We start from the raw sequence: 18,590 nt of genomic DNA, 5'->3' as shown, positions 1-18,590 counted from the left end.
TAATGCAATTTGCCAAATCGTTTGAAGCAGTTTAATAAAAGAGATGAAACAAAGATTTGTCTGAGACTTGAATAAAAATACTTTTCCAAAGAAACGATGCTTTGTTTTCTTAATAAGAGGGACAATTTACACAATGTTTATTTCCACAAAGGGATGGTAATACAATTGAACATTTTAACAAGGACTACAGAGGAATACTACACAGAAAATGCAAATTAAAATAACAAAACATTTAAAAAAAAAAAAAATCACATGGTACCCCTCTCATATGCCCTTTGCAGTAGAAACCATTTTTAAAAGTATGCTTGTGTTCATCTTTGTACAAATAATACATGAGTACATATTTTGAGCTCTCACGACAGGATACAAAAATACACTGCTACAATAAGACTGGATACCAGCCCTGTGGCGTTCACTCGAGGTTTTTCCACAAAATCCGATCCCTCCCTAGTAAACCCGTTCCCGTTCTGTCCATCATTTCCCAGAACCCCCCTCCCCAAACAGACACGAATGCACACCCCAGGACAGCTCTAGTCCCAGAGTTTGATTTGTCCGTCCCAGCCGCAGGTGATGACCTTGGAGGTTTCATGCGGATGCCACAGGGCGCTGATGCACACCTTGTCGTGAGCCTTGATCCTGTGGTACAGCTTGGTGGTCTTCCAATCCCAGATGTTCAGCTTTCCGTCCGCATCTCCTGACACCACATAGCTGGTAGCGAGGAGAACAAAAAGAGAGCGAGGTGGAGGAAGGAGGGAGAGGATGGAAGATTAGCACTTTGCTAAAAATTACTTGTCTCCACTTCACCTGCCAAAAGGTGGGAGTCTGATTTTTTTTTTTTTTTTTTTTGTATTTTAGTCCAACCATGAGGTGCAGTGTTGCTATGGTTACTGAAAGGAAGTTGGGGCACCTGCTCACAGACGTGGGTGGTGGTGGTGGTGGAGGGTGAGAAAACAGGTCTTAATGGGTGTTTTGGCTAAAGTTAGAGCGCTGGTGTCCTAGTTAGCTCTCGTCGTCGAAAGACTCATTTTCAACAGCTTTTCATCGACTGGAGGCGTTTTAGAGGAAAGGAGACGAGCATCTTAATGAACTGAGCGTCTGTACGATGCTGTCCCTCTGTTTTATTATTTTCTTTTTCCTTAACTAAAATAAAGTGATTCTTCGAACATTTCTTGGACACTTTCCACTCGTTAAGACCGCTCCAACCCTGTTCTCAGAAACAGCCAACTCAGTTTTCATTTCTCTGGCACATTTTCCTTAATCAACTGTTATAAACTATTAATCAGCGCTGTAATATTGCCCTTTATCAGAATATTGAGTAACAGAGTTAAGGCTTACCTCATGTCTGGGGAGAAGTCCACTTGGCAGGCATAACCAGCCACCATGTGGCCTTTGAAGACTTTCTTCTTGTTCAGTCTGAAGCGGTTTTGGGCTCCAAAGATCAGAATCTGGTTGTCCATAGACTGGCACGCAAGCCATTTACCTGTGGTTCAGAAACAAGCAGACAGAATGAAGTTAATCTCAAGCGGTGCCGCCCAGTAGAGGACTGCGCTGACCCAATGCAATCTTGGGATTTAGCTAGCACTGACCAGAAGCTCATCAAACAAACCACAACCGACGGTTACCTGACATAGTACATGTAATAACCTCACCAAGATCCTATTAATAATGTGTTATATTACTTTTTAATGCTAATAGGAGCAGGCTGTAATGGTCAGACATCCGGTGGAGTTAACAGTCCAGTGCAGGGCTCTACTCTATAAAAAGATTCAATTCTCGTGTTATGGTATCAAATGGAGATTAGTGTTGGCACTAAACATATAAAGTAGGAAAGCTGTTTGAGTTAGCAGTAAAAAAATTTAAAAGTTGTCACAACAAGTTCAAACTTTGTCTCATTAGCATAATTCTGTTCAGCTCCAGTTTAGCAAGCACCCACGAGTATCTTTGTAAGTGTTATGATGCTGCTCTTAGTACGAACAAAAACTGGCAGAAACTCTGGCCGACCTCAAGAACTGTCAAATGTTTTAAACAACAGGTACGCGGTGAAATGCCTCAAGGACAAACCCCCAAAAGTGTGCAAATTTGAGTTGGACGACAGCCTGGGAAGGCCTTGAACTCGTTGTTCTGCCATCATTAAAGTGGAGAAGATTGGGGCAATTTGGAGGGAAATGAAAAGAGGTTTTTCATCAGTGACTGCTCAGCTGAGATCTACTTTATGAATTGTTTCAGCCACAGCCTCAAAGTCACTACAGTGATAAGAGGCGGTGCTTCAGTGTCAAAGCATTACACGACTCGCTGCACTTCTTGAAAGGAAACATGATGGAAATTATTAATGTGGGATGAGAAAGAGATCTAGCGTTGGTGTGTGTGTGTGTGTGTGTGTGTGTGTGTGTGTGTCCCCTCATAAAGGAGGGACACAATTTTCCACAAATGTCAAATACGAAAGGTGCAGGAGATCATAACAACTTGGTCAATTTCACCAGTGTTAAGATGGCAGGAGTACGCGGGAGAGGAGAAAATAGGAGAGAGGCTGCGGATGAGATGCCAAAGGGGGGTGGGGGGGTGCCATTTAGGCGTGAGAGAAAAACTGAATGGTCTCCCGCTGACAGCACATTCATTATTCAAACGCTGAAGAGAAACAAACCATGTTGGGACAAATAAGAACACTGCCAAAAGGAAGGAAGGGAGCAGAGAGAGTACATGAAAGAGAGAAATCAAAGTAGACCGAGAGGAGAGGACAGAACAGAACAGCTGAGTTTGTCAGTAGTTGAAGCTGATGGAGTCCAACAGGGAATTACGGATTCAAATGGAAGCGTTACATTTGGAGAGGGCCACCTGTTAATGCTGGTATCGTTTCATGTCATTAAAGTGGAGCCTGTAAGAGCTAGCTCCTGCATTAGCGACAGTACTGCCAAATCTCTATCGATGGACACAGTTCTACTGTCATATTTTTCACGGCTACGCTAAACTAATTTTCTCCTGGCGACACCTCCATGTTTACCATACAGATGAGGGAGAAGTGGTCTAAATATCTGTTTCACAGTATAGTCTGCATCACAGCTTTCCTTTGAATTTCCTGTATACTGTCAGTGGAAGGAGGAGTGCCTCTCTTCATCTTAAGCTTGAATGTCACCATCAACAGGGAAACATCACTAAAATAAAAGGCCAAAAAAATTTTTTTTTTTTGTCTTCTAACTCGCTGCAGCTTTACTCAAATCCCTTGCTGACACATGGACGTGTCATTAATTGAAACTGCTGGCTGCTGTGCGCTCTACAGTTCATTCCCTCACAACACGTTAAAGCGATGTTATGGTGTTTTAACAGAGCTCAATGGGCTGTGTGTGACAGCTGGCCTACCCGGAGCAAACAAACAAAGGATTGGAAGTGGATCAGGCTTCATACAGCGACAGTCTATCAGGAACGCTTGGATCGAATGATCCGAATCTATGTGACTAGTCGAGCACACACGCCCGCACAAAATGTACTTAGATAAACTGAGCCTGCGTTGTTTTAATTCTTCTGAGAAATGACCAACACCGGAGGGTATGAATCCTCCTCAATCTGGCAATATGGGTTTACGCTCCCAAGAGTCCTCTGTGCTGTGTGCTTGCCTGTGTCTGTGAGTGTTTTGCCAGGATTTGACTCTTACCGTTGGGAGAGAGTGTCACAGCTGGCATGGAGTGCATACTGGGCTCGGCGATGTATTTGAAGTCCACAGGGATGTCCCTGAAAAAAAAAGCACAAAGCACTGTGAGTACACTTGAAGATGGGTTAAACACAGAACGAGAAGCCGACCTGCGCTGCCCCCGAAGCAAGACCTTGAAAGAGAAAAACACTCGCAAAGCGGTAGTTTGTTTACTATTACAGCTGCTTATGCTGTCTCAAAAATGCTTGTTACTGAAGAAAAACCAGAAAGGAACACCATTACAGCTACAGTATGTAAATAACTCCGTGCAATCTGAAAGGAGCTTTTGATGCTGCACCGCCGACTGTACCGGCATCCAATTATTTATTAATCCCTTCTCCGCTCCTTCACCCTGCCTCCCTGTTCTTTTATGCTCTGCTATGTCTCCCTGCTTTGCGAGAAACTTGGCCATTTGATCCTAAGTGGTCGGCAGAAGATCATTCAGATCTACAGTGTGCGGAGTGCCTCAGCCAGGATGACACTTTTTCTATGTATGCATCTGAGGCTCGCTGCAAACTATGCGAATTGAGTGTAACTAATGCGTCTGTTTTGAGCTCGTTCTCATCTTTCTAGCTGCCTAGACCAAAGCCTTCTCTCTCTCCATCTCCTTCTGTGATGAGTAACAGCCGGAGTAAAGCGACTCAACCGCGAGCCCAAAAATGGGCTTCGAAGAGCTGAAGAGTTAAACGAGCGATGCAAACCCTTGTACACATGAAACGCTGTCATGTCTGCAGACAAGCCACGCTAAACTCTAAAGAGATAACAAGGCGCCATCAGATCTCTTCTACTGAACTCCAGAAATAACCAGTGTGAATGTTCTGTCGTCTGGAGGGTGGAGGGAGAGGAAGAAAAGAAAACACATGACAAACAATCTGCACACAAGGGAAGTTCATGAATAATAGAGCATTGTTGTTTAGAGCATTTCACATTGATCAAGACGGGGGGGCGAAGAATAAACAACAAAAAAAAGCAATTTTGTGTATTTAACACGTTAACTTTCATTTGTCATAACATCCGAGTGTCATTCCCAGGTCGTCAAATACCAGCGCTTTACATTGGTGGCTGGCCAACCCAAACAGTCATCCAGAATGGCCCTAAACTGTCCCAAATACAGCAGAATAATAAGAAAATACTGGCAGAGGGCAGAGTCTCTTCGGATACGAGCCCTTTTCACGCAGAGGTCGCACAATATCGCTGCGACAAAGACCCTTCTTTACAGCAGCTTTGTTCTCTTGCACTGAACAAAACAACAGCAGCGTAATGCCACCCCAGTGTGTGATTTTGGATAGCATGCCAACGTTTGGCAAGCTAATATCACAGCACCGGGGTCTTGTGTGCTGTTCTACATACGCTTCAGGTGGTGCTTTCTTAACAAAGGCTTAACATGGCAGTAATTATCTAACGACCCTGTTATATGGCGGTTGATGTCGTGCTCTGAAGGGTAATTTGTATCTTTTGGTCGGGTTTTCTTTTTCTTTTAAGTTAGCTGCCAACTGCTGCTAGCTGCCTTTTAAATCTCCAGCTGACGGTCGCACACGTAACATATCATCAAAACGTCACAACCCTGATTTGTCCTGCCGCCTCGCCGCATCACTCTTTAAATGTTGATCCGGTTTCTTCTTCACTACATGTTTTCTTAACGTTCCAGCTTGAACAGGCTGTGTAAAAGGGGCTACAACCACTGCTACACACTTCTAGTCGGTCAGAAGTGATAACTAAGTCATTACTTTTTGAATGAGTCTAAACATTGTTGTCTTTAATAGGGATAATCCTGCAAAGTACGTTTTTAAGTCTCAGCCTGCAGGAAAAATGTCAAGATAGAAAAAAGACAATCCCTGATGGTCTCTTACTGAGAAGGAAATGAAACAGAGCATCTTTGTTTGTTATTTGTAACTAATGTGAAAAGAGGATTTCTCAAAACATGATTACTAATGACAAAAGAGGAAATTAACTTTTTTTTCTTCTTTTGAATGATTGCCACAATTCTGCTTTCGTACATCTCATTACTGACGGGAAAATATTTACATCGTGTCACATTTGGGTTGGCAGGGGGTTTATTATTTTTTAAAGGTCAGGGCCATGATTGAAAGTCGCTCTGGGAAACTGCTGAAAATGTGCTGAAAGCAAATGGGGGAAACTGAGTACTTGCTTGACAGCAGCTCACTTCCCATCTAGCGAGATCCAAACAAAGTCCTCCGCTCTGTCAATCCATCAACCTCCCAAATGTCCCTCCGAGCTCACCGTCTCATCGCTCTCTGAACGCTGCAGCTAATTCTCCTTGTTGGCACACCGCGGCAAGTTTGTTATTGATTGTAATCCTCCCCCAAAGCACACGCCAACTCTCCGCTCCCCGATGATAAACCTCTGCCACAGATAAAGTAGTCTCCGCGGAAAGAAAAAAACTTGCATGTGTTTGAAAACGAGGATGGAATTTGAATTGTGAGTAGGCGTGATGTGAATGACTCTGCCTCGCAATCTTTTCTTACCATCCGGCGTTCCCTCACCCATGCCCCTCTCTCTGCCAGCCTCTGCTTCTATTCTGGAGATATGAGACTGTTCTGGTATATTCAGCCTAATGCTGGTATGTAGCAGCGGCTCACAATGGGGGTTAGCTAGAGCCGAGAGCCAGGTGGTATCCGTGGGAGAAAGAGGGACAGTAAAGCCACTCTTTGGCCCGACAAACCACTTGCCCGCTTGCTCCCACGCTGCTCTTAAAAAGCTCATGAGAGACCCACCCCCTCCTCCCAAACAAGCGCAGTAAGCACACTCTTGGGATGTGGTTCTTCTGCCTCGTATTGCTCTGTCAACGTTTTATTCCATCCTTCAACTCTGACTTAAGGGGTGTGTGAAAATCCAAACATTTTTTCACCAGTTAATCCCCATCTTTTATTCTCTGGAGGAAAAAGAAGCACTGAGAAGTTCTGACAGCGGGAGGGAGAGAAAAAACTTGACAAATGGCCCCCCCCCCCCTCCAAGAATCCACAGGAAGCTTCTTTTAGTAGTTGGTATTTAAATATTTAACATCTTTTAGCAACAAATACTGGAGTTTGTTTATCACTACAGGACCCACGACCAGTCTGCAAGCAACTCTTGGTGGTCTCTTACTGAGAACAAACAGAGACGACAGTGGGAATTGAATGGTGAATGTCTAAAAATAAATAAGCTTGTTGTGGAAACCCAAGCGAACATGGTTTGTTAACATGTGCACAATGTTTTTGCAATTTCGAGATAAAGAAGTGGAGATTATAAAAGGGTAATTATTTTTCAACTTTATCTGACCTGCCAGCACATCCGCCTTCCATTAACTCAATTTGTGCGAATTTGTTAATTATTAAAATATACAATTGGCATTGGGGGCCGGACTCATAGGGGTTGTTGTTGCTGGAGCATTGCCAACGTACAACCCTAGCTCCAGGGTGGAAAAAACAAAAAGCCCAACCTCCCACTGTAACAGATGCATGTAAAGCAGGCAAAGCGTGGCAGAGGCTATGACTCAGAGCAGATTAACAGCACAGCTGGGTGAGCTTTGTCCAAGATAAGGTCGCCTGGAGGTTTGTTGACGTCTTCTCTTCTTATTGACGACTAATGAAAGGAGAGGTGAGCGGTGCAGGAGTGCCTCTTCAGAGGGCAGTGCATGATACGAGGATGATACACTGTTTGTTTTTCAAGTGTTTCTCTCCGGGTCGTCTCGTTACAGAGGTTAGACAACAAAAAGGCAGCATGATGCGGCTCAACGAGGCTGTATCACAGTAAATGTCCACCGAGAACTATCTACTACGTCTACCATGAATCAAATTACACTACACGCTCCTTCTTTTATGCGAGTCTGAGTACGGCTTCATACTGTTGTATAAATATCTTCAAACAGTTGCTGGATGCAACAGTAGTCTTCCAGTGCTCAGTACTGGGGATTATGTGCCTTGCTCAGAGGTGCAACATGAGGAACTAGAATTACAGCCTCGTGGTTGTATGCCTCAGTGCACCAGTCAAGGCACAGTCTGTCCAGACTCATATAATAAGCCTATGTAGAGAATGTAGGAATTCAACAAAGATATTAAATGTAGTCCGCAGTGAAGGCTGTGAGTGAGAAACACACTGTTCTCACTTAAAGACTATTTTCACAGAGGAGTACAGAGGACTGATAGATGGCATCGTCACATGGTGCACTACAAACACCTGAAGCTCAACATTACCACAACCAGTGAGCTTGTGTTGTACCACTGCTACAGTCAAACTCCTCATATATGTTCAGACATATATATTTGGCCAATAAAGCCGATTCTGATAGAAGATTCAAATTGTAAAATGTGGATCCTTCGTGCACATCTTCATCCTGACAGCACAGAGGATCTCATCAATCAGCACCGTTTCAAGGCGGGCACCCAAGATTATTGCCACCAACTCAGTAATCTGACCAAATGTGAAATAAGGTCACATCTCCCCTTCTGTTATGGCGATGGATATGTTTGACGGAAAAGTGTTTTGCAGAACATTGTGTGAAGTTAACCTCTGATCTTTTGGTATAAAATGTTATCATCATTTTATTCTATCAGACCTTTGTGTGAATGTTTGTCATATTTGGCATAAGAGTTCTTGATTTCTGGCCAAAAATGTGTCTTGTGAAATCACATTGACCTTGACCTTCGACCCCCAAAATCCAATCAGTTAATCCCAGAGTCTAACTGGAATTTCCGTGAAACTTTAAAGACATTGCCTCGAGTCATTTCTGAGATATCGCTTGCATAAGAACAGGACAGATGGACATAAAACGGTACAATCATACTGAACAGTGCATGAAGACTGCAGGCTATAGTCTGTACTCACCACTCCCACACTCGAAGACTCTTGTCGTCCGACGTGCTGACAAACCGACGATTCTCGTCAACAAAGGTGATTGTGTTGACGGCTCCCAGGTGACGGTCGTACTCCTGAACCACCTCACCTGTCCTGATGTCCCACTGATGGAGAGATACAAAGACAAAGATGCAGAGAGGAGTCAAAACAAAATAAAGTGGCCCTTTTTTAGCCTTTGCATGCCTATTCATTCTGTTCAAACACAGTATTACTACACAGTTGCAGATATTAATATTAGTATTATACTATTTGTAGAATTAGATTCCAGTGTTGGCTTCATGGGATTGTTTTGGACCTGTGTGATGCAAACATTTCCAATAACTCTAAAAACGTATTGAAAAAAGATGGATGCAATCATTTCTAAATATCACTGCATGTTTTTATCTTACAAAATATTCTGCCTCAATCAATATTTGTGGGCGTCTAACCTTTAAAAAAGTCATTACAGAAGAAAAAAAACACACAAACAAAGATTTTTTATATTGTCTTTTAGGTTGACATGTTGACATGTCACAGCTTCAGTTAAAAAACTTCAGTAGAAGCTTTAAATGTAAAAACAAAAAAAAGAGTCAGATTCATTTCGGCCCGGCTGCTTACCTTTATTAAATACAACTCTCATTGTAGCAAAGAGAAACTCATATGGCGAGGAGACTCACTGTGCTAATGCAGTGAAATGACTTAACTGCAGTGGTGTAATGACAGCGATTATCTATCCAACAGGCTCCTCAGTCTTGAACATTTTTTCTTTGGAGAACATCATGCACACATTAAAATATAAAGCGAAGACAACCACATAGATCCGGGCCCCAGGCGCCAAACGAATAGGACGCATTCTGTCCAAACAGATTTTACATCCAATTCTATTTATGCTGTTTTTCTTTATCTTCAGCCATCGGCTGCTCGCAAGAGCAGCCATCTGTTCTCAAAACCCAGAAGAGAGCTGCATGCTTTCATACTAACCCTGTTTATTGTGCCAGATATTTTGATAATGACTGCTGCTCATCTGGGGACAAACTTAGTGCCTGTTACATCAACACCTTGACAAACTTTCAATTAAAGATGACCATGAATTCTTGAAAATAAAGTTATATCAGTATGCTGCTGCCACAAGAATCCAAACTTTCATCTGCAGCAGTTCAGGATTACTTATTATAAAAACTCTTTACCCGATTGTATGATATCATAATTACTTCTGCTTTCACCATCGATTGTTCTCTTCCCTTCACCTCTCTTCCACCCTAATGCTTCCATGATTAATGACTTGCTCCAGTCCTGTCAGCCGATGAAACCTTTAGCCAGGCACACATAAATACACGTACTAGTTCTGGAAGATGAGATGGGAGTGTATTTTATGCTCCTGTGGGCACGGGGCTATACACAGACAATCTTATGTGCATCTGCTTGGTCAACTGGGAAATACACATGAAGTGATGGCCGGAGCCGAATCGAGTGCAGCAATGCAGCGCACGCTGACTTTACCTGAACAATCTTCTTATCTGACATCCCGGCCACAAAAAGGTTCTGCTTGTCCTCGTCTGGGTTGAACTTGACGCAGTATGGTACCTTCCTGTTGGTGAAGCGGGAGATGCATTGTCCTGCAGAGAGGGAGGGGGGTTAATCCATTGGTAGCTTAAGAAAAATGTAAAGGACACACAACGCAACTTGAGGGCTGTACGCCCTGTCCTTGCAGACAGGGACTGTCCAGTTGTAACACAGACATTTCAGTGTATCTCTGTATTAATTCAGCAGAGGTATGGGATGATGCTACTGCTCGAGCTGAGACTGACTGCCACGCCAAAGAGGCCCTTAAGATAAGACTGAAGCTTAGCTTACACCATTTCTGCATTACATCCAGTGATAACTGCACCTGGGACAAGTCTGGAATACATTATTGACCTTACCCTCTATGAATCTGACAGAATAGATTTTTTTTACTAAACTACAACAATTTATAGGAAAGGTAGAGAATAAGTTGTAACTTAAGTATTTGGATGATGTGGCTTCAAATGGGATCCTGTCAACAACAAGTGGGGGATTTAACTCTTTACTGCCCTCTGCTGGACTGGTACTCTTGAGTTGAGAGGGGTGGAAATTGAGATGGTCTGACCCTTAACAGTTCACATAGACACACATAAAGGAGATCATCTGCCGACTACATTTTTGAGGCCATAATCTGAAGTGTTGTGGAATTGCAATTTATTATACATTACATTAGACGTCTTGTTAGTTCTATTCGGGAACTAATTCTGAATCGACCAATAAAAAACTAGATTCCTTCAAAAACAAAGAACTGTAGGCAACTAGCAATTATTTTTATTATCGATTAATATGAAGTTTCTTGTCATAAAGTAGTAAAAAAAAAAAGCACTCGTGACTTCTTCATGTTGCTTTCGTTGTCCGACCAAGAGTCCAGACATCCAGTTTATTATGACTTAAGTCAAAGTAAACCTTCAAATCTAAGAAGCTGTTAGTAGGGAGGGTTTAGTATTCCTGCTTGAAAAATTATTTAAACGATTAATCAAATATCAAATTGGAGGAAAGTAGGCGTGCAATTAAACAGACTGTGATGAAGGCGAATGAGTAACAAATTGGCTGAAATGCGTTTTTGACCTTTCAGAAACATGCCCACATGTTCTGCAGAGAAATGTCTTGTGCAAGCAATTACACAAGGTATCCAAGCACTTAGCTGTCATTCATTAAATTATTCAATTATCTGAAGGCTTGTGAGATCAAGGTTGTATAAAAATGCACGTGCTGTATGTTATTATGTCCCCTTCATATACGCCGTCTACAAGAGAGAGAGGTTCTACTCGCAGAATATCTTCAGTTAAAGCACTCAGACGTTCAAACAGACATAGCGTGACAGATATCACAGAGGTCGAGCCTACCTGTCTCAGAGTCCCAGAGTTTCAGATAGCGGTCATAGGCAGCGCTGAGGAACTGGGTCCCAGTGTTGTTGTAGCAAATGTCTCGCACTGCTTTGCTGTGACCTAGCATGACAAGGGGAAATTTCCACACGTTACAAACAAATAAATAAATGTACACTCGAAAAACTCACTCAAATTTTCCCTCGTCTTGTTACTGAGTCTCCCCTGAGCTGCCTCCCTTTGATACCCAATTCATTTGAGGAATGTGAAATCTGGTTAAGGGAAATAAGGGATGTTGAAGAAGAGAAATGATGTGGGCTGTGGGAGACGAGGGAAATCTTTAAATGAGCTTGGAGAGGAAGAGAGGAGGAGAAAAAAAAATTACATGCTCCATCTGTCTTTTCAACTGTTCTCCACCTTTTCTTATTCTCTCCCTAATCCCAATCTATGCAGCCCTTTGGCTCTTTCCTCATACAGTGCAGGTGATGTGAGGTCCCTGTAGGTTCAGAGCACGCAGACGCCTCCCTTGTTAAAACTGGCTTTTATCAGCGCTACACTGTTTCCACGGCGATAACAGAGCCCACTGAGGCTAAGCGCCTGCCTGCTCGCTTGCTCTAACCCGGCTTGCTGGCACACTAAAAGGCAGCGCCGCCGCTGCAGAAAGCCTCGATGGTGTGTGTGAAGAGGAAGAACGCAGATACACAAGCCACTGAAAGCAGAGCGAACGTCATCAAACATTGTCACAGACTGCATTCAAACAGCAAAATACATACGCAATGATATGCATGCTCATTCACGTACATCCCCGAGCTAATATATGCTTAACTGTTCTTTCTTGTTTGATAATTCTGACAAGCAGCATGTGCTTACAAACGTGTGCATTTTCCTATTTAGGTTTAATCAGAGATGATACACAACATTCAGTTATCATTGTAGTTGGTAGGAAGTATGTTAAAAATGGAAAGCTAGTGAAGAAGAGCTGCCGTTTCAAATGCTTGACAGGTCAAATATATATATTTACCTCAAATATGATTGGTAGTATTATTAGACTAATTGTTTTCCAATCTGACCTCCTAGACTTCCTACCCTGGAGCCCTGCATCATACTGCGGTAGGCCGGGTTTGTTAACCTCGTCTGTACTCAAATTCAAGCATTTGAGGTGCGTCTTCAAGCTTTTCCAGCAACTTACATCTGTTGCAATTTCCATTTTACTTCATCACATTAAAATAGATGTTTCTGAGATGTTTTGTGGTGGCATTCTAGCGAAGGGTAGAAGGTTTAATTTTCCAAAAATGTGTCTGGAAGCAGGTTGGCATCCTATATATTGTAATGTGGCTGAGCCAATATAAAGCAATTTATTGAAAAAGTAATGCAGTTACAATTTCAAGCACTTTCCAGTACCTTATCCAAAATCCAAGCACTTTTCAAACCTTGAAAACAGCACAGCAAGTACCCCATGTAGATAAAAATGTATATACCAGAGAGCGAATGATGGAGTTGAGGGCAACAAAGTGGGAATCTAATATGCTCCTCTGATGAAAAAAATAATGAACACCATCATCTGCAGCTTTGCCCTCAGCCGATAACTCTCTGTCACTTTATTCACTCCTAAACTATGTTCTCCCTTCCTGTGCGTCAACTCCTCTCCGTGTCTTGTGCCCCCCCCCCCCCCCCCCCCTTGGCCCTCGCTCCCTTCGGCACCCTGGTCTGCTGAATTATGCATATTTTGTGAAGGAGCTGACAAGCATAACCACAGCTGCAAACAATCTCTATTCAGACAGCGTGCTGTCTCTGAGAAGGGTAGAAGACTGACCTGCACACCATTAGCTTACACCCCTCAACTCAGACCCCATTTAAAAAAAAAAAGAAACCCATACACTTTCTTTCAGCGGTCAGCAGACGTGTCATTAGTGTTCCAGTAATGCTGAGCTCACAGTCTGTCACTGCTGTGCATTTCCCAAAAGGCTGCATAGATTTCAGACCTGGAGCATATTTCACGTCAGCATGTTTGCTGATGATCCATTGTTGTTGATGAAGTGTTGTACTTTGGCGGTGAATATTCCGTTAACATTTCATACCATGAGTTATTTACACTTAACAAAGTTTGCCATATCAAAATGTAGGATAGCTTACCAATAAACGTCCGTATACATCTCCTCTCGCCGTACACTTCCCACAGCTGTGGAGAGAAGGAGATGAAACAAGTGAGCCCCGACACAACATTGAAATGAATCCAGCAGAAAAGAGTCTTTGAGACACACAGAAAACGTTCACATTCGTTCATAAGCTTTTGTGATGTATTACGGCATGTGATTATTTACCTTGATCTTACAGTCCATGGAGCAGGAGAGCAGGAGATGACCAGAGCTGGGAAACAGTCGGATAGCACTGACACCCTAAAAAACACAGAGGAGAAACTGATACTGATAACTATTTTCTTCTTATCAAGAGTGTGCTAAGAGAGAGGAAGTGAAGCAAAATCAATGGGCTTTACTACAAGAGCAAAACATTTGATAAATATCTCAATTTTTTTTAAAGATTTCCAAATCATGTGTGATCACACTTGGCGGTACTGTATAATATTATCATCCCACAGTTCTGCAATGGTTTGGCTACTGTTTATATTATTGCTGAATGTTTTATGACCATTTTTGGATTGGTGAAACACTTCAACGGTCATTTTGTTTTTACTTTAAGTCTAGTGTTACCTGAAAAGGGGAGTAAATTAGTGTGTTCAGCCGTATCTTGTGTTCACATCACAGCCGAGTCGGAGGTGATAAATACCCGTCACTACTGCAGGGTCAATTTGCCCAGGAGTAAGTAATATACATATAATAATATACATTGACATTGCACATAAAAGGCAGATGTTAGCGAGTTTACGTGGGTTTTTTGGCCAGTGTGAAAGGGGTATAAAAGGTATCAAAGGCATCACTGACTGTTGAAGAAAATCCTGGACAACATCTAAATGTTTCACTGAAAAATCAGTCTATGTTAATGCCTTTGACTTAATATGGACATGGAAATGCTATTGAAATTAACTCATTTCATAAGGGAAAACGTCAGCTGAATTATTATGCAACCGGGGCAGATAGAGTGCACATGCAGACCGTGCTGCCTCTGTAATAGTCAAAGAAATTATAATGACTTTCAAGTTACCAAACTTTCTCCAAGAAATGTCCCCAAACTTTGGTGACACCATACGGGCTACCCTCCATCTATTATCTCGACATCAGCGCTACCACATGCTTATTATCTTTTCAAACCTCTTTGTAACCAAATTAGACTCTGAAGGCTGTAACTTCCTGCACAAAGCGGATAGAAGCCAATTTAAAACTTGAGTGATTTCTCTTTCCCTGAAGCACACTGGCACATCTAACGCCTGAATCAGAGATTTCTTGGAATAACCCAGTGTTTGCCTTTATATTTGAATGATAAAGACAGTGTTTTGGATGAGACAGAATTATTCGGCTGTGTCGGGGCTCATATACGACCGTGTTATCATTTTATTCAAAAGTACCCAGGAGGACTGCATAATGGAATTTTCTCAGATGCCTGTGTGACACTGCTCCCCGTTTTGCATTTCATTTCAAAACAACCCTACATTATTAGCACTTACCACCAGCAAGGCCTGAAAAAAAAATACATAAAGCTGCAAAAACGCTTATAGCGGACATTGTCCAATTAACTGAGAATTCAAAGTCAAAATAAATGATCTATGTCCCTTCCGACTGACCTTGGTGTGTCCACCCCAGACATGAATTTGTTTCTTAGGCAGGTAACACTTGTCTGGAGCCTCCGCAGAACGCAGGTTGATGCCAACATCCTGTGGGACGTGGAGGTAGGACCTGCCCTGGTAGTCATACATGTCTTTAACTGAGGGGAAAACAAAGAGGCAAAATGTCACGTGATAAAGTCCTGCAGCATTTGGATACATGTTTTTAAAACTGGACTGTCAGTTCGCCTTCTCAGGGGTTTCTTGTGCGGTTCAGTCAGTCACAAGAGTCTAAATGCAGTATCATAACTGGACACTAGGTCTGCATGATACAATAAAAACATTGTATTGTGATTATTTTGACAGATACTGAACATGCAATATGATTCACTATTATTGGGAATTATCTATTTTGCATCACATCCTTCATTTTCGCTGAAAAAACAAAAACAAACATGTTGTCAATTCGATTAATTGTGCAGCCTTACGCGACACATAGACAAAATTCTTTAAATACTCGTAAAATTAGAAATTTGAATCTCTATAATTCCTTATCTACAGGGCAAACTTCATATGCCGAGGAGGAGGATGTGCAACCTCAAAAGAAAAAACATGTGTTCACACTCACAATACAAACTTAAAACAAATCAGTAAATCGTTTTACTGAATATCACTCAAAAGTCTCAATAAGTACCATGGAGAACAGTCTTCTCCTCTCCCGGAGCCTCTTCCTCATTCCTGCCCTTCTTCTGCCTCTTGGCTGTGATCTCATCCAGCTCTTTCTGCTCGTCCTGTAAAATAAAATTCATCACAACCCGACTGTTACTGAACAGATTTGTTCTGGTACACTATCCTGAAGAAAGAACAAATGGGAAGTCAGTTTTCATGGAATTGCACACCCTGGTGTAAAGGGGAACACTCAGTCCTACTCTTTTAGTTTTAGAGGGTGGTGTGGGTGGGTGGGGTCACAGGGTCACTGGTAAGTAGCACACACCAAACTACTCTATGTGTCTCATCTACAAAAGTGCAGTATACCAGCGGATTAAAAAGCTTTTACACAGAATATATACCCTCTCTAAAGGCCACAGTTGAGTGCTGCAGGTGAGCTGCTTAATGCTTTGCTGGAGAGTAAATGAAATCCCATAGTACGTTTTTATTGCAAATACTGGGAGTCCACAAATTGTGCTTTTAGAAGGGAATTGTGTGAATCATGTTTATGCTAATTAGGCATAAATACAAATGAACTTATTTTGGTGATTTAACTCAGCCAAAAACTTCTACTAAACATCCATAGATTAAACTTATTTGTGACAACCAGGGTATCTTTCATACTGCCCAACAGTCTAATCCTGTCCTGTCTAAACCTGGAGGGTGCTGTGTTTATGGCTTACTACCATGTTTAGTCATAAATTGGATGATTATGTGAAGAAGGGTCAATCTCATAAAACTCCTTTTTATATATTATAATGAACGAAAGAGTACCTCGGACGGTTTGGCAACATCTTTCTCGTCGATATATTTCGCCCAAGGTCCAAGGAAGTTGTCGATCTCCTCTGCATCTCCACCTTTGATCTTTTTCCTTTTCTCTGACTTCTTATGTCCGCTCTCAAACACAGTTAGCCCTGGAGAAAGTCCACTAGATCTTATTATTCTGAATCATCCATAAACAATACGTCATACAAGAGAACACATACTGAATAAAGTCTGATTTATGGTGCGATAAATGATTACCTTTATTTTTCTCAGCCTCATCCACTGCACCAATGTAGCCAGTGGAGGATACCTGGTGGGTGTCCACAGATGGATCCAAAGCATAACCTATTAGCAGAGCAGGGAGAGCGTTAAATAGGTAATTTAAATTCAAATAGCATCAGCGTATTGACCGCATCATGTTAGGCCAGCACAGACGTCACAGGTGAGCTAACCATAGGTGGAGAAGGTCCTCCTTTGCTGTTCAAACATGAAGTCGTTGAGATGAGCTGGTTCTGCATAGCCTGATAGCATGTTCCTGGGTGCAGCCATCTGCTGGCTTTTAAATGGGTTCACCGGCCCAAACTAAGAGGAAGCAATACAAATCATTAATAATAATAATGATAATAAAATTAAACTTTAATGGGGCCTTGCATCGGAACAACTCTTTCTGCATGGCCCTTTTGTTTCATTTATGACGAATAACAATAACATCAGGCTTTCTGATGTATGCCGGAGTAGTTAGATGGATTCCAGTGGGAACTGAAGCATTAGAGCAACCAAGCCACGTAAGCCATGAAACAAAAGAGATGAGGACACTCCAGGAGACAAGTAAAAAATAACAGTCATAAATAATTAACAACTCCAGCCTGTACCATCATTAATAAATTATATTCCAATTGATGTAACTTAGGATGGAGTATTTACATTAGAGCTGGTCTACATGGGCATAATAATATTACAAAAAATGGAGTTCAATTATTTACACCCAAGAAGTATTTGACATTGAGATGCTCATTAGGAATGTGGGTATGATGACAAAGCAGCTAAAGGCATTCAGTTTTACATGTCACTCAGCTAGAAGAGCCATATAAGCCTTATAAATCAGGAAAGTACACATGTGTTGCAATAACGTTGCCTGAAATACAGTCTCACATCACAATATCAATTACACTGCATATTTGAGCCAGTTCTGGGGGCCATCCACTGATTCAAAAACTCACCTCTGGTGCAAACATGGTTTCATATGTCGGATTGAAAGAGACTTCTTTCAGTGCAGGGTCCAGGTGAGTGCCAGTCTCAACGGACTCCTAGTATGAAGATGCACACGTCAGCAAACAAACTAACTAATTAACTAGTAATACAATCCCAAATCGCTGTTCGGTATATCACGTATTAGATATCAAACCATTAATACCAGAGGCGACATCCTTGTCATGAAGCTATAACGCTAGACTTACACAATAACTTGCATTCTCTTGCTCGATACTCAACGTTTCCCGCTAAGAGCTTCTGCTTTTATTTGCCAACACTGATAACAGCAGTTAACACCACGTCTTAGATAATCACTTATTCAAAGTTTCCGGTTATCCACATTATGTATCTTATTATATTGCGCAGTAAATAACATTTGACTGACTTTAACAATCAACTTGGTTATAACGTTAAGCTAACGTTAGCTAGCTCGGTTAGCTTACCTTTACGGCGACCTCAGGAGCAGAGTTAAGAACAGCTAAAGACATCGTCGGTCCGGACTTCAATGGTTTAAGGTGAGCCATAGCGTCCGGGTCCACCTGGTCCACTTTTGAGACACCGGTATTGGATTCCGACTCATTTTCTGAATCAGAATCGCTGCCGTACGAAACGAGGGAAGATATGGCGGCAGACATCTTGGATGTTGTGAATTCGCCGGAAGCAGGAGGGCGGGACTTCCGTTGTGACAAGATAGGGGAAAAAAACGGAAAAGGAAAATAAAGGAAAAATGTTTAATCTGCATCATTTG

At 42.1% G+C, this 18,590-nt stretch overlaps 1 protein-coding gene across 1 annotated transcript; it reads right to left on the bottom strand.

Annotated features, from left to right (window-relative positions):
* Window positions 1-17: 17 nt before the first annotated feature.
* cdc40 (cell division cycle 40 homolog) lies at window positions 18-18,501 on the bottom strand. The gene is made up of 15 exons (XM_084377485.1): window positions 18,286-18,501; window positions 17,812-17,898; window positions 17,044-17,173; window positions 16,850-16,936; window positions 16,601-16,740; window positions 15,813-15,909; window positions 15,140-15,279; window positions 13,725-13,799; window positions 13,537-13,582; window positions 11,425-11,526; window positions 10,016-10,131; window positions 8,507-8,640; window positions 3,647-3,723; window positions 1,336-1,480; window positions 18-708 (listed from the first exon to the last, which is right to left on the bottom strand). The coding sequence occupies exons 1-15, from the start codon at window positions 18,475-18,477 to the stop codon at window positions 531-533; spliced, it is 1,746 nt and encodes a 581-aa protein (XP_084233611.1). The 5' UTR covers window positions 18,478-18,501; the 3' UTR covers window positions 18-530.
* Window positions 18,502-18,590: the final 89 nt, after the last annotated feature.

Source organism: Pagrus pagrus, assembly GCF_965226575.1.
Source record: "Pagrus pagrus genome assembly, chromosome: 16".
Lineage (NCBI taxonomy): Eukaryota > Metazoa > Chordata > Actinopteri > Spariformes > Sparidae > Pagrus > Pagrus pagrus.
Note: the sequence above shows the minus strand (reverse complement) of the source record. Positions and strands in the feature narration are given on the sequence as shown.

Excerpts from the sequence above, each read along its gene's own strand:
- cdc40 (XM_084377485.1), bottom strand. The coding sequence starts at position 18,477 with ATGTCTGCCGCCATATCTTCCCTCGTTTCGTACGGCAGCGATTCTGAT. Across the intron at positions 13,583-13,724 it reads CCATGGACTGTAAGATCAAG|CTGTGGGAAGTGTACGGCGA; the intron begins GTAAATAATCAC and ends TTCTCTCCACAG. Across the intron at positions 11,527-13,536 it reads ATGTATACGGACGTTTATTG|GTCACAGCAAAGCAGTGCGA; the intron begins GTAAGCTATCCT and ends TTGTCATGCTAG.